Genomic DNA, 16680 nt, shown 5'->3' on the forward strand with positions numbered 1-16680 from the left:
GCATTATATTCTGTGGTGGAACTGCATTCTCTCAGGGGACTACATTATATTCTGTGGTGGGTGGCATTACACTATATGGGGGGGGGGCTGCATTATATTCTATGGTGGGGACTGAGTCATACCTGAGAGGGTTGCATTATATTTTGTGGGGTGCTGCATTATATTCTATGAGAGGGGACTGCATTATATTTTATGAGGGGGCTACATTATATTCTGTGAGGGGGCTACCCCAACCCTTGCTACATTATTAAGACGTGAACTACCTTATATTATACCCGGATATTAGCGCTTTTTACCGCACAATTGGTGGTCTTGTATCTATTTCTATGTAGCTACATAGTGGGCCCCAAGAATGATTTTCTCTGGTGGGCCCAAGGTGCTCCAGTCCGACGCTGACACTGGTCATGTGCCTTTAAGACCAGGAATACTGGTCACGCGCCTTTAAGACCGGGTAATACTGGTAATGCACCTTTAAGACCAGGGAATACTGGTCATGCGCCTTTAAAGGGTATGTGCACACGTCAGAATTTCTTGCAGAAAATTCCTGAAGAAAACCGGACATTTTCTGCAAGCAAACCGCATGCGTTTTTTTCCGGAGCTTTCCCAATGCATTATATAGCGGGAAAAACGCGAAAAAAAAGCAAAATTAATGAACATGCTGCGTTTTTTACCGCAATACATCATGTGCACAAAAACTGAGAATGCATTCTAAATGACAGGATGCATATGTATGCGTTTTTTATAGCGAAAAAACGTGAAAAAAAACGCAACGTGTGCACACAGCCTAAGACCGAGGAATACTGGTCATGTGCCTTTAAGACCAGGTCATACTGGTCATGTGGCAGGAAATACTGGTCATGTTAAGCACAGGGGGAAGATGCAGGGGAAGAGTGCAGTATTTCCTTACCCAGATGCAGAGTTGTTGTGCCCCTTTAATACAAAACCCTCGCCCCCTGTGTGTGCTGGCAGGGTGGACCAAGACGGCCACCAGGAGTTGCAGAGGTGGTAAAGTCTCGCAGAGAGCGAGAGGCGCCAATTAGGGGGGCGGGGCCAGACGTGATGTGGGTGGAGCGTCGTGATTTCCATGAATAGGCCCAAGTCGGGGCCTAAATTTCTGCAGCCGGCGTGAGCAATACCAGTGTTGCTGAGGGAAGCGATCGCTCCAGTGCCAGGGAAGAAGCGCCAGAAAAGGTGGACGGAGCCGCCTTAGTGCTCCATAGTGCGGGCGCGGCTTCCGGGATGCGGCCTACACATCGGCCGAAGCCGGCCGGAGCGTTACCTCAGGGAGGTGGGCCACAGAGAAGCCATGGCTGAGGCTGCCTGTCTGCATGTGAATATCCAACTGCAGAGGCACAATGCTGACTGGATCCACTCACCATGGGTGCTCGTCCTGGCATGGAGCCGCCGCGGATGACTGGGCTTCAGCGCCGAGGAAAGCGCACGCACTCTACTGTTCTGCTGCAGGTGCAGGGATACAGGGATAAACCTCAATCCATCATCCCTTGGTTAGGGAGGTGGAAAGGAAAAGTCCGCCTCCTTGTGCCATCCGCTTTAACAGAGGTGGGACACCATAGAGAGGGGCCTCTGTACATCCACAGGAGGATATGTGGAGGTGACACTCCATGTGGTCACCTGCTGCTGGTGTGGGGAGATCGGGACCGTGAAGGAACAGTCGCCCCTGAAGTGAGCTCAGGCTTGGCTTCCCACATCGCAGGAGAGGGTAGGGGGAGGTTTACTCCGCGTGCTCGCCTGTTGATGATTTGGGGGAGATCGGAACCTTGAAAGGATCCGTTGCCCCCTTCACTCCGTTAATTAAAAAATAAAATTTTATAGAAAAGTAAAAACTAAAATAAAAAATGTTGGGGTCTGAACCAGACCCGTGTGCCTCCTACAGACACTAAGCAAGAACTGGGTAGCTGAGAGCCAGCAGGAGGCCGTATACTGCAGGGGAGGAGAGAACCTTCTGTGTATCACTTAGTGTCGCCTCCTAGTGGCAGCAGCATACACCCACGGTCTGAGTTCCCCAATAAAGGTACCTTCACACATAACGATATTGTTAACGATATCGTTGCTATTTGTGACGTAGCAACGATATCGTTAATGAAATCGTTCTGTGTGACAGCGACCAACGATCAGGACCCTGCTGGGAGATCGTTGGTCGCTGAACAAAGTCCAGAACTTTATTTCGTCGCTGGACTCCCTGGAGACATCGCTGGATCGGCGTGTGTGACACCGATCCAGCGATGTCTTCACTGGTAACCAGGGTAAACATCGGGTAACTAAGCGCAGGGCCGCGCTTAGTAACCCGATGTTTACCCTGGTTACCATGCTAAAAGTAAAAAACAAACACTAGATACTTACCTACAGCCGTCTGTCCTCCAGCGCTGTGCTCTGCTCTCCTCCTGCACTGGCTGTGAGCCGGAAAGCAGAGCGGTGACGTCACCGCTCTGCTTTCCGGCTCACAGACAGTACAGGAGGAGTGCAGAGAAGCAGAGCGCAGCGCTGGAGGACAGACGGCTGTAGGTAAGTATCTAGTGTTTGTTTTTTTTACTTTTAGCATGGTATCCAGGGTAAACATCGGGTTACTAAGCGCGGCCCTGCGCTTAGTTACCCGATGTTTACCCTGGTTACCGGCATCGTTGGTCGCTGGAGAGCGGTCTGTGTGACAGCTCTCCAGCGACCAAACAGCGACGCTGCAGCGATCCGAATCGTTGTCGGTATCGCTGCAGCGTCGCTTAATGTGAAGGGGCCTTAAGGCAAAGGAGATATTCTCAATTCTTGGGTAGAATCTGTTTTCAGTGAAGACAGATTTTTAAATTACTGAAATGAAGATTCCATCAGCAGCAACTGGCATTTTCTAAATAGCGGGAGGAGCTAGAAGCAAAGCCCCGACTTCTCCCCACCTATACAGAGACTAATCAGTAGTAACTGCGGTCTCCTATCTCCGTAATAGGAAAATCCGCCGTCACTGAAGACAAATATTACCCGTGAATTGAGAATTTTGACAATGAATGATCAGTTCAGGTGGAGAAAGAGGCAGATTTCTCTAAAAATATATGTATTAAAAAGTTGCTTATTTTCACATGTACTATTGATTTACACTAAATAAATAAAATGATGGTTACTATTGATATGGGCAATTCCAGACATGTATTTAGTTGAACAACACCTTTAAGTCTAATCCATGATTTACGTTATATTTTTGGATTGTAGAAAATGTTAATCTCTCAGTAATAAAAGCACACACGCAAAGGAAGAAGAAAAAAGTAAGAGAAATAAGTGCCTACCAGGGTAAAGCTTTCTTCCCAGGATAAGCTCATCTGCATTGCCGTCTGTACTTCACTAAGAAATTAAACACAATATTACGACCTCTGCAAATTAGCCGATTTCGATCAATGCTAAGAAGTGGCACAAAAATGAGCACAAAGTTACATTATCAAACGATTACTCCAACTTACCGCTCACGAGCCGTTTCTCGATTCATTAAGTCAACACCTTCCTCCTTTATAAATAAATGATGCAAGTCAGCCATGTATAGACCGCAGATTTCATACTAAATGACTGCGCAGACATGTTTTGTTTCTAACTTTTTTTTTTGGGGGGGGGAGGGGTGAGTCGGGGGAGATTGTTTTAAACTGGAGGAAGTAGAGCACTTGGCTATCTGAGTCAATCCCACAGACAATGAAAGATGCACAGATGTAAGAAAAATATCTTTTGCACTTTGAATTAATTACCTGTTTCAGCTGATGAAGTCTGCTGATTGGAATGCGCACAGGAGAGGATGACGGCACCTGAGAGGAGAGAATGACCAATAGATGTTAGTGAAATATCGCACAGCCCTTGGAGGTAGCACTCTGCATTTCACCATCAGTTAGGCATCAGTACTGTATGTCCTCTGGGGAGTAAAGTACTTACTAATCGCCATCCTCTGTGACAAGTGACGTCAGTTGTGACTAGCCTATTCACTTTTCAGTGTAAGTCAATGAGACGCAAAACAAGGCTGTCATAGACTTACATTAAGAGAGGAAGCAACAGCGAGCAGTGATATATATCCGGCCAGTGGTAACTGAGGCTACAAGATGGCGGGTAGGGACTGGAGTATCACTGGAAACTGTGGAAGACAGCAACCAGTAAGTATTTTCCTCACACACGGAACATACATTAATGATACCTAAAAGATGGTGAAAATGTATAAATAAGTATAAAAAAGAAGAAAAAAAAAGAAGCCTGGAATAGGACTTAAAGGAAATCTGCCACCTCATATTTCGTATATAAACTGCGGCCTCCGGCATCAGGGGCTTATCTACAGAATTCTGTAATGCTGTAGATAAGCCCCCCGATGTAACCTGAAAGAGGAGAAAAAGACGTTATATTATACTCACCCAGGGGCGGTCCCGGTCCGATGGGCGTAGCGGTCTGGGGCCTACCATCTTCATACGATGACATCCTCTTCTTTGCTTCCTGCCGCGGCTCCGGCTCCGGCGTACTTATCCGTCCTGTTGAGAGCAGAGTAAAGTACTGCAGTGCGCAGGCGATGGGCCTCTCTGACCTTTCCCGCACCTGCGCACTGCAGTACTTTACGCTGCCCTCAACAGGGCCGATAAGTATGCCTGCGCAGGACCTGCGGCAGGAAGCAAAGAAGAGGACGTCATCGTATAAAGATGGGAGGCGCCGGACTGCGACGCCCATCGTACCGGACCGGGACCGCCCCTGGGTGAGTATAATCTAAAGGTACCATCACACTCAGCGATGCTGCAGCGATATAGACAACGAGCCGATCGCTGCAGCGTCGCTGTTTAGGTCGCTATAGAGACGTCAAACACGGCAACTCCAGAACGATGCAGGAGCGATCCAGTGACGTAACGGCGACTCACTTATCGTTCTCACTGGTTGTTAGCGCCATGTAAAAACATTGCTGGCATCGTTGCTTTTGCTGTCAAACATGACGATACACGCCGACCTGACGACCAAATAAAGTTCTGGACTTCTAGCTCCGACCAGCGATGGCACAGCGGGATCCTGATCGCTGCTGCGTGTCAAACACAACGAGATCGCTATCCAGGACGCTGCAACGTCACGGATCGTTGTCGTTCTCGTTGTAAAGTTGCTCAGTGTGAAGGTGCCTTAACTTGTTTTTTTATCTTTCAGGATACAGTGGGGGCTTATCTACATTCTACAGCATTACAGAATGCTGTAGATAAGCCCCTGATGGCGGTGGCCGCAGTTTATAGGGCAAAATATGAGATGACAGATTTCCTTTATCATTATTTATTTATTTATATAGCACCATTAACCCCTTCATGACCTTGGGATTTTTCGTTTTTCCGTGTTCGTTTTTCACTCCTCTCCTTCCCAGAGCCATAACTTTTTTATTTTTCCATCAATTTGGCAATGTTAGGGCTTATTTTTTGCGGGACGAGTTGTACTTTTGAACGACATAATTGGTTTTAGCATGTCGTGTACTAGAAAACGGGAAAAAAATTCCAAGTGCGGTGAAATTGCAAAAAAAGTGCAATCCCACACTTGTTTTTTGTTTGGCTTTTTTGCTAGGTTCACTAAATGCTAAAACTGACCTGCCATTAGGATTCTCCAGGTCAGTTGGAGTTCATAGACACCTAACATGACTAGGTTATTTTTTACCTAAGTGGTGAAAAAAAATTCCAAACTTTGCTAAAAAAAAAAAAAAAAAAAAAAAAAAATTTCCGATACCCGTAGCGTCTCCATTTTTCATGATCTGGGGTCGGTTGAGGGCTTATTTTTTGCGTGCCGAGATGACGTTTTTAATGATAGCATTTTGGTGCAGATACATTCTTTTGGTCGCCCGTTATTGCATTTTAATGCAATGTCGCGGCGACCAAAAAAAACATAATTCTGGCGTTTCAAATTTTTTTCTCGCTACGCTGTTTAGCGATCAGGTTAATGCTTTTTTTTAGTTGATAGATCGGGCAATTCTGAGCGCGGCGATATCAAATATGCGTAGATTTGATATTTTTTTTTATTGATTTATTTTGATTGGGGCGAAAGGGGGGTGATTTAAACTTTTATATTTTTTTTACATTTTTTTAACTTTTTTTTTTTACTTTTGCCATGCTTCAATAGCCTCCATGGGAGGCTAGAAGCAGGCACAACGCGATCGCCTCTGCTACATAGCAGCGATCTGCTGTTCACTGCTATGTAGCTAAAAATCAGGTGTGCTGTGAGCGCCGACCACAGGGTGGCGCTCACAGCTGCCGGCGATCAGTAACCATAGAGGTCTCAAGGACCTCTATGGTTACAATTCTGAAGCATCGCCGACCCCCGATCATGTGACGGGGGTCGGCGATGACGTCATTTTCGGCCGCCCGGCCGGAAGCGGTAATTAAATGCCGCTGTCTGCGTTTGACAGCGGCATTTAACTAGTTAATAGGCGCGGGCAGATCGCGATTCTGCTCGCGCCTATTACGGGCACATGTCAGCTGTTCAAAACAGCTGACATGTCCCGGCTTTGATGCGGGCTCACCGCCGGAGCCCGCATCAAAGCAGGGGATCTGACCTAGGACTTACTATCCCGTCCGAGGTCAGAAAGGGGTTAATTACTTGGTGCTGTACATGAGAAAAGGGGTTAAGTACAGGGTTATAGATAACATTTACAGTAATCAAATTTACAATGACAGACTGGTACAGAGGGGAGAGGACCCTGTTCTTGCGAACTTACATCCCTTTAAAGTGGTTGTTTGCCCCAAATAACCAGTGTCATGGAGGTGTTAAGTATAATAATATATGCAAATTGTCTCTTCAGAGAGGAGGAAGATCTCTAGCGCCACCTATTGGAATTAGCAATCCTAATATCGACCCTTTAAAGGGAACCTGTCCCCCCCCCCCCTGGGCATATTAAGGTAAAAGAGCCACCTTCTGCAGCACTGAGGGTATGTGCACACGTCCGGATTTCTTGCAGAAATTTCCTGAAGAAAACCGGAAATTTTCTGCAAGAAATCCGCATTTTTTTTGCGTTTTTTTCCCGTATTTTTTAGCATTTTGCAAGCGAAATTAGCTTGCAGAATGCTAAAGTTTTCCAAGCGATCTGTAGCATCGCTTGGAAAACTGACTGACAGGTTGGTCACACTTGTCAAACATAGTGTTTGACAAGTGTGACCAACTTTTTACTATAGATGCTGCCTATGCAGCATCAATAGTAAAAGATGGAATGTTTAAAAATAATAAAAAAAAATAAAAAAAATGGTTATACTTACCTGCAGACAGCCGATCTCCTCAGCGGCGTCCGTTCCAATAGATGGTGTGTGTGTGCAGGACCTTCGATGACGTCACGGTCACGCGACCAATCACAAGACGGCGACGTCATCGCAGGTCCTTCACACAGAGCATCTATAGGAATGGAAGAGAGAGCATGCACCGCTGAGAGGCGGGAGGACTCCGGGGCCATCAGAGGGTGAGTATATGAATTTTTTATTTTAATTCTTTTTTTTTTTTACCAATTATATGGTGCCCAGTCCGTGGAGGAGAGCCTCCTCTCCTCCACCCTGGGTACCAACTGCACATAATCTGCTTACTTCCCGCATGGTGTGCACAGCCCCATGCGGAAAGTAAGCAGATCAATGCTTTCCTAGGTGTGTGGAATCCCCGCAATTCCGTAAATTTAATGAACATGTTGCTTTTTTTTCTCCGCAATGCGATTTTTTCGCGGAAAAAAAAAAGCAACATTTGCACAAGAAATGCGGAATAGACTGTAAATAATAGGAGGCATATGTAAGCGTTTTTATCACGTTTTTATAGTGAAAAAACGCAAAAAAAACGCAAAAAATACTGAACGTGTGCACATGGCCTTAGGCTGCATTCTGTAAAGGTGGCTCTTATGTTTTTGATCCCTAATAACGCTGAAATATTCACTTTTATAAATTGCGCGTCATACCTGTATTGAGTCCAGGGGTACGTTTTCTCCCCGACTCAGCCGCCTCACTACCGTCCATCATCCCCTCAGTGCACCGGGCGCCGCCTCCTGTTTCCTCATGTCACCGGCACCTGCGCTGTGCTCTCATTTTTTGGGCATGTGCCGTGTGCGCTGGCCCTGGAACTCACATCAGCTAATGTACGCATATCGCGCCTGCGTGTAGCAGAGGCCCGAGATCCCGCCCGACAGTGTGTTAGGATTTATTCACACTGCTGGACATATGGCGCTGTGCGCAGGCGCGATCTACTTACATCACTTGATGTAAGTTCTAGGGCAGCGCGCACGGCACATGCCCGCGAAATAATTGCAGAGCGCATGCGGCACCCGGTGGGATGATGGACGGCTGCGAGGCGGCTTAGTCAGGGTGAGAAAACGTACCCCCCGGACTCAATACAGGTATGGTGCGAAATTTATAAAAGTGAATATTTCAGCGTTATTAGTGATCAAAAACATAAGAGCCACCTTCACAGAATGCAGCCTTAGTGCTGTAGAAGGTGGTTTCACATTAATAGGTTCCCTCTAAGCAGCCTTGCAATATGACATAGGATAAAAGCAGAATCAGAAACTCAGTTTGCAGACATGGGACCAGTCTTAGCCTCTCGCCAAATCAGATCTCATACTTTCCACTGATGAGGGGCAATACCCCAAAACACAATGTCTGCAAATGGAGATTCTGCTTTTATCTCAAGTCATATTGCAAGGCTCATTTTGTACAGCTCACATGTGCGCATAATAGCGGTGGGTGAAATTCTGATTCAGCCGCCACTATTAACCTGTTAAATGCCGCTGTCAAACGCTGACCGGCATTTCACCGGCGCTTCCGGCCGCGCGGCCGGAAATGAGCGCATCGCTGACCCCGTCACATGATCGGGGGTTGGCGATGCATCAGGATGGTAACAATAGAGGTCGATCGACCAAACCGCTGCATGACCAGCTCTACCCTCACCTACTGTATTCTCCCCCATCCCTTGTAGATTGTGAGCCCTCGCGGGCAGGGTCCTCTCTCCTCCTGTACCAGTTGTGACTTGTTCAAGATTATTGTACTTGTTTTATTATGTATACCCCTCCTCACATGTAAAGCGCCATGGAACAAATGGCGCTATAATAATAAATAATAATAATAATAATAGAGGTCCTTGAGACTTCTATGGTTAATGATGCCGGCCTCCTGTGAGTGCCACCCTGTGGTCGGCGCTCATAGCAAGCCTGCATTTCAGCTACACAGTAGCGATCTGATGATCGCTGCTATGTAGCCGAGCCGATCAGGCTACGCCAGCTTCTAGCCTCCCATGGAGGCTATTGAAGCATGGCACAAGTTAAAAAAAAGTTTTTTTAAATACGAAAAAAATAAAAAAATATATAAAAGTTTAAATCACCCCCCTTTCGCCCCATCCAAAATAAAATAAAAAAATCAAACCTACACATATTTGGTATCGCCGCGTTCAGAATCGCCCGAGCTATCAAAAAATTTGAAACGCCAGAATTACGTTTTTTTGGTCGCCGCGACATCGCATTAGAATGCAATAACGGGCGATCAAAAGAACGTATCTGCACAAAAGTGGTATAATTAAAAACGTAAGCTTGGCACGCAAAAAATAAGCCCTCACCCGACCCCAGATCACGAAAAATGGAGACGCTACGGGTAACGGAAAATGGCGCTATATTTTTTTTTTAAAGCATACATAGTAACATAGTAACATAGTTAGTAAGGCCGAAAAAAGACATTTGTCCATCCAGTTCAGCCTATATTCCATTATAATAAATACCCAGATCTACGTCCTTCTACAGAACCTAATAATTGTATGATACAATATTGTTCTGCTCCAGGAAGACATCCAGGCCTCTCTTGAACCCCTCGACTGAGTTCGCCATCACCACCTCCTCAGGCAAGCAATTCCAGATTCTCACTGCCCTAACAGTAAAGAATCCTCTTCTATGTTGGTGGAAAAACCTTCTCTCCTCCAGACGCAAAGAATGCCCCCTTGTGCCCGTCACCTTCCTTGGTATAAACAGATCCTCAGCGAGATATTTGTATTGTCCCCTTATATACTTATACATGGTTATTAGATCGCCCCTCAGTCGTCTTTTTTCTAGACTAAATAATCCTAATTTCGCTAATCTATCTGGGTATTGTAGTTCTCCCATCCCCTTTATTAATTTTGTTGCCCTTCTTTGTACTCTCTCTAGTTCCATTATATCCTTCCTGAGCACCGGTGCCCAAAACTGGACACAGTACTCCATGTGCGGTCTAACTAGGGATTTGTACAGAGGCAGTATAATGCTCTCATCATGTGTATCCAGACCTCTTTTAATGCACCCCATGATCCTGTTTGCCTTGGCAGCTGCTGCCTGGCACTGGCTGCTCCAGGTAAGTTTATCATTAACTAGGATCCCCAAGTCCTTCTCCCTGTCAGATTTACCCAGTGGTTTCCCGTTCAGTGTGTAATGGTGATATTGATTCCCTCTTCCCATGTGTATAACCTTACATTTATCATTGTTAAACCTCATCTGCCACCTTTCAGCCCAAGTTTCCAACTTATCCAGATCCATCTGTAGCAGAATACTATCTTCTCTTGTATTAACTGCTTTACATAGTTTTGTATCATCTGCAAATATCGATATTTTACTGTGTAAACCTTCTACCAGATCATTAATGAATATGTTGAAGAGAACAGGTCCCAATACTGACCCCTGCGGTACCCCACTGGTCACAGCGACCCAGTTAGAGACTATACCATTTATAACCACCCTCTGCTTTCTATCACTAAGCCAGTTACTAACCCATTTACACACATTTTCCCCCAGACCAAGCATTCTCATTTTGTGTACCAACCTCTTGTGCGGCACGGTATCAAACGCTTTGGAAAAATCGAGATATACCACGTCCAATGACTCACCGTGGTCCAGCCTATAGCTTACCTCTTCATAAAAACTGATTAGATTGGTTTGACAGGAGCGATTTCTCATAAACCCATGCTGATATGGAGTTAAACAGTTATTCTCATTGAGATAATCCAGAATAACATCCCTCAGAAACCCTTCAAATATTTTACCAACAATAGAGGTTAGACTTACTGGCCTATAATTTCCAGGTTCACTTTTAGAGCCCTTTTTGAATATTGGCACCACATTTGCTATGCGCCAGTCCTGCGGAACAGACCCTGTCGCTATAGAGTCACTAAAAATAAGAAATAATGGTTTATCTATTACATTACTTAGTTCTCTTAGTACTCGTGGGTGTATGCCATCCGGACCCGGAGATTTATCTATTTTAATCTTATTTAGCCGGTTTCGCACCTCTTCTTGGGTTAGATTGGTGACCCTTAATATAGGGTTTTCATTGTTTCTTGGGATTTCACCTAGCATTTCATTTTCCACCGTGAATACCGTGGAGAAGAAGGTGTTTAATATGTTAGCTTTTTCCTCGTCATCTACAACCATTCTTTCCTCACTATTTTTTAAGGGGCCTACATTTTCAGTTTTTATTCTTTTACTATTGATATAGTTGAAGAACAGTTTGGGATTAGTTTTACTCTCCTTAGCAATGTGCTTCTCTGTTTCCTTTTTGGCAGCTTTAATTAGTTTTTTAGATAAAGTATTTTTCTCCCTATAGTTTTTTAGAGCTTCAATGGTGCCATCCTGCTTTAGTAGTGCAAATGCTTTCTTTTTACTGTTAATTGCCTGTCTTACTTCTTTGTTTAGCCACATTGGGTTTTTCCTATTTCTAGTCCTTTTATTCCCAAAAGCAAAGTTTTGAATTTTTTTTCACCACTTAGATAAAAAATATCCTAGACATGTTAGATGTCTATGAACTCGTACTGACCTGGAGAAACATAATGGCAGGTCACTTTTAGCATTTAGTGAAGCTAGCAAAAAAGCCAGTCAAAAAACAAGTGGGGGATTGCACATTTTTTTGCAATTTCACCGCACTTGGAATTTTTTTCCCGTTTTCTAGTACAAGACAAGGTAAAACCAATGGTGTCGTTCAAAAGTACAACTCATCTCGCAAAAAATAAGCCCTCACATGACCATATTGACGAAAAAATAAAAAAAAGTAATGGCTCTGGGGAGGGGAGTGAAAAACGAAAACACAAACGAAAAAGGGCCGCGGCGGGAAGGGGTTAAAAAGAGGATTAAACCCTTGATAATGTGGCCATTTTTTGTGTTTTTCCGTTTAGTTTTTTTTCCTTCCCCTTCTTCCAAGAGCCACAAATTTTTTATTTTCACATCAATATGGTGGTTGAGGGCTTGTTTTTTGTGGGACGAGTTGTACTTTTGAATGACACCATTTTATCATGTGATGTCCTGGAAAGCAGGAAAAAAATTCCAAGAGCATTGAAATTGCAAAAAAAAAAAACAAAACAGGATTTTTGGTTGCTTAGGCTAGGGCTGCGTTATGGCGGTACTTGCTGCTTGCAGCGTTCGCGGTCCGTTCCTCGCTAGCGCAGATCGGGGATCTGCGCTAGCGGGATCGGCTATCGCTATCCTTTTTGGGACATTGCGTTAGCGCAGTCCGTAGCGCTATGTGCTAAACGGACTGCCCTAACGCAATGTGACCCTAGCCTTACCCTAAAATCTGTTTCTCGGATCCTTCATTGGGGGACACAGGAACCATTGGTGTATTCTGCTGCCACTAGGAGGCTGACACTATGCACAAAAAAAGTTAGCTCCTCCCCTGCAGTGTACACCCAACCAACTGACATTATGCACTTCAGTTAGTGAGAAAGCAGTAGGACACAAAACAATAAGGTTGAAACATAACCACAAACATGAGAACTGTAAACATGAGAACAGTCATAGAACACAGAACAATAGAAACTGAATAACATGGGAGGGTGCTGTGTCCCCCAATGAAGGCTCCGAGAAACAGATTTTACGGTAAGCAACCAAAAATCCTGTTTTCTCTATCGCCTCTCATTGGGGGACACAGGAACCATGGGACGTCCCAAAGCAGTCCCTGGGGTGGGAAAAACAGACTTCCATCAGGTCAGAGGACTCACCACTGCCGCCTGCAAGATCCTTCTGCCTAGGCTGGCGTCCGCCGAAGCGTAGGTATGGACCTTGTAAAATTTGGCGAACGTGTGGCTAGAAGCTTTGCAAAGCTGTAGGGCGGAAGCCCTGTGGTGTACCGGCCAGGAAGCGCCGACTGCCCAGGTAGAGTGAGCCTTTATCCCAGGAGGGGGCACTCTGTTCTTGACCTGGTAAGCCTCCAAAATTGCCGTTCTGATCCAGCGAGCAATAGTCGCCTTGGAAGCCGGCAGGCCTCTACGCATGCCATCAGGAATGACGAAAAGAGAGTCCGTTTCCGGAAAGAGGCCTTTCTAGCCAGGTAGATCCTCACTGCCTTGACGAGGTCCAGCTTGTTCAACGATCGCTCCAGAGAATGAGTCGGCGCTGGACAAAAGGAAGGTAGAACAATGTCCTCGCTGAGGTGGAAGGTGGAAACCACCTTGGGAAGGAAGGCCTGAGGACCACCTTGTCCTGGTAGATAACCAAGAAAGGAGGTCGGCAAGAAAGGGCCACCAACTCGGAAACGCAGCGGATAGAAGTGATGGCCACAAGAAAGGCCACCTTCCAAGATAGAACTGAAAGGGAGACCTCCCTGAGAGGCTCAAATGTAGACCCCTCAGAACGTCCAGCACAAGATTTAAATCCCATGAATCCACAGGGGCCCTGTACGGAGGGTCAGCATGGGCTACTCCTTGAAGGAAGGTCTTAACCTGTGGCCGAGAAGATAAAGTCTTCTAAAAAAGGATGGAGAGCGCAGAAACCAGGCACTTTAGGGAACTAAGAGCAAGGCCCAAATCCAGTCCTGCCTGAAGGAAGGCCAAAGTGGAAGGCAGGGAAAAGGACATAGGTGAAACGCGGTTGGACTCGCACCAACGGAAGAAAGCCTTCCAGGTACGATAGTAGATCCTGGAAGACGAAGGCTTCCTAGCCTGTATCATAGTGTGAATCACCCGGTCCGAAAGGCCGGACGCTCTTAGAACTGCGATCTCAACAGCCACGCCGTTAAACTGAGCGACCGAGAATTCGGGTGGCAGATCAGACCCTGAGACAGCAGATCGGGTCTGTCTGGAAGGCGCCAGGGGCCGTCCGCAAAAAGATTGACGATCTCCGCGAACCAAGATCTCCTGGGCCAATCCAGGGCGATCAGAATGACCGGCACCCCTTCTGCCTTGATCTTTTTCAACAGCTTGGGAAGCAAGGGAAGGGGTGGAAACAGATCGGGGAGCACGAACTGCGACCAAGGAATGGACAGAGCGACGACACCCACTGCGAGAGGGTCGCGAGATCTGGAGACAAACCGAGGAACCTTCCTGTTCATTCGGGACGCCGTGAGGTCCATGTCTGGAGTCCCCCATCGAAGACAAATCTGATGGAAGACCTCCTGATGCAAGGACCATTCCCCTGCCGTGAGACCCTCGCGGCTGAGGAAGTCGGCGGCCCAAGTGTCCACGCCGGGGATATGCACCGGAACCGTTGCCTCTGCCCAGGGGATCTTGGATACCTCGGCCAAGCTCCGAGTCCCCCTCGATGGTTGACATATGCCACCGCCGTGGCATTGTCCATCTGGATTCGGATAGGTAGACCCCTGAGAATCCTTTTCCAGTGACGAAGGGAGAGAAAGATGGCCCGAATCTCGAGGACATTGATTGGCAGAGCTGACCCCTGTGCCGACCAACGACCCTGAACAGTCAGGGGACGAAACACCGCACTCCAGCCAATAAGGCTGGCGTCCGTCAGCACCTGCCAGTGAACTGGAAGGAAGGACCTGCCCTGGGAGAGATGAGAGGTGACGTCAGACACTAGTTGAGTGACCGTTTGGCCCGGGGAGAGAGTCGGATCGGACGATCCAGGGAGAAGACAGACCTGTCCCACTGTGACAGGATGGCTTGCTGAAGAGGTCGCGAGTGAAATTGGGCGAAGGGAATCGCTTCCAATGTTGCTACCATTCTCCTCAGAACCTTCATGGCCGATCGGAAGGATGGAAACCGAGGACCCTGGCGCAAGCGTACGTCCCGACGAAGGATGGATCTCTTGTCTTCGGGAAGGAAGACTTTGGTCTGACGAGTGTCGAAGAGCATGCCCAGAAAGACGAGGTACTGGGAAGGAATAAGACAGGATTAGTTCCTGTTGACAAGCCACCCGAAACGGGCTAGAGTGTCGAGGACGATGGATAGGCTCTCGTGAGCCTGAGAAAAAGACGGAGCCTTGATAAGGCTCGACGAGGTTCTTGATGAGAGGAAGAATGTGTTATATTGTAGGGTTAGGGGGGCAAGTTGGGAGGGGGCAGGGGGGTTGGGACTGCTCATACTTGGGAAATTGGATACTTTAAGAAATGATGAGCCACATGATGGGAGATTGTATTAAAATATTGAGTTGGAATGTGAGAGGTCTGGCGGATAAAACACGGCGGGCGGCAAGTCCGCAGTATGTCCGAGAACAGAAGGTCTCAATGATATGTTTGCTAGAGACACATTTAGTGCGGGAGAGGGTGGATGTATTGAATAGGCGCTGGATACAGAGGGCGCATCATTCTACTTTCTCAACGTACTCCAGGGGTGTGTCTGTGTTAATACCTGCGGGGGTGCAGTATGAGGAGGTAATGGTAAAAGAGGATGTGGATGGTCAGTATGTGGTGGTGAAATGTAAAATAAATGGAGTGTTGATGTGTATAGCGGCAATGTATATTCCGCCCTCATACTCAAGTAAGAAGATAAGAGAGGTGCTGGAGAGGGTAGAGCGTTGGGGACCGTTACCATTTCTAATTATTGGCGATCTTAATAATATCTGTGATGACTTTTGGGACAAAAACAAAAATCCCCAGAATAGAACAGGGGGACATATCACTACGTTTGGGACCTATGTCCGGGAAGTAGGTATGATTGATTTATGGAGAGTTAGACATATTGGGGAAAGGGCGTACTCATACTACTCGCCAGCTCATGGTACTTTGTCTAGGATTGACTTGGCGCTGGGTAACCGTTTACTGGACACGATGGTAGGGGAGGTGAGATATTTGCCTAGGGCTCTTTCAGACCATAGTCCAGTTGAGGTGGAATTTCGGCCGGTGGGGACACGGATCGGGAGCAGGAAGGAGTGGAAGATTCACCCTAATTGGCTACACAGTATGGACTTGGAAAAGATAAAAAAGGAGTTGGTGGAATTTTTTGAGATTAACGAGGGAAGTGTAGATGTTCTTACTGTGTGGGAAACCATGAAGGCGTACTTGAGGGGAAAGCTGTTCAGGGATATTAGCAGGTATAAGAGGAAATCGAGAGAGACAGAGGTTGGCGGTTGATGGGCTGAGGATAGCCGAGGATGAGATGGTAATAGCGGGTACTCCGGAAGCTGGGAGGAGGCTAAAGGCAGCTCAGAGTCAGTTGGGGGGAGGTATTGCTCGGTAAGGCTGAAAGGAAGAGGGAATTCATGAATCTGGCTTTTTGCCAGGAGGGCGATTCTGTGGGTCATTTGCTATCGATGGTGGCTTCTGCCCAGAAAGACACGTCCTTTGTTCATTCTTTGGTATCGGGGAGCGGTGTGGCTGTCTCTGAGACTTCAGAGATTTTGGACATTTTTGCAGATTTTTATGCGGACCTATATTCCTCTCAGGTAGATGGGTCGGTGGGGGACACGGTGGCGTTCCTTGAGGAATTGGAGCTCCCAAGGCTGAGTGACATAGATAGAGAAGATTTGGAAGCTCCCATCACGGAGGAGGAGTTGGGTCGGGC

General features: G+C 46.7%; 1 protein-coding gene across 2 annotated transcripts in view; it reads right to left on the minus strand.

Annotated features, from left to right (window-relative positions):
• LOC138661947 (PABIR family member 2-like) overlaps positions 1 to 16680 on the minus strand; it is a 61684-nt gene that overhangs the window by 24084 nt on the left and 20920 nt on the right. For both annotated transcript variants that reach the window (XM_069746971.1, XM_069746972.1), the window contains exons 3-5: positions 3735 to 3791; positions 3459 to 3502; positions 3288 to 3342 (exon numbers count right to left, since the gene is read on the minus strand). In XM_069746971.1, the coding sequence (XP_069603072.1) occupies positions 3288 to 3342; positions 3459 to 3502; positions 3735 to 3791 (156 nt within the window). The remainder of the gene's footprint in view (positions 1 to 3287; positions 3343 to 3458; positions 3503 to 3734; positions 3792 to 16680) is intronic.

This window comes from Ranitomeya imitator, chromosome 2, assembly GCF_032444005.1.
Source record: "Ranitomeya imitator isolate aRanImi1 chromosome 2, aRanImi1.pri, whole genome shotgun sequence".
In the NCBI taxonomy this organism is placed as follows: Eukaryota; Metazoa; Chordata; class Amphibia; order Anura; family Dendrobatidae; genus Ranitomeya; species Ranitomeya imitator.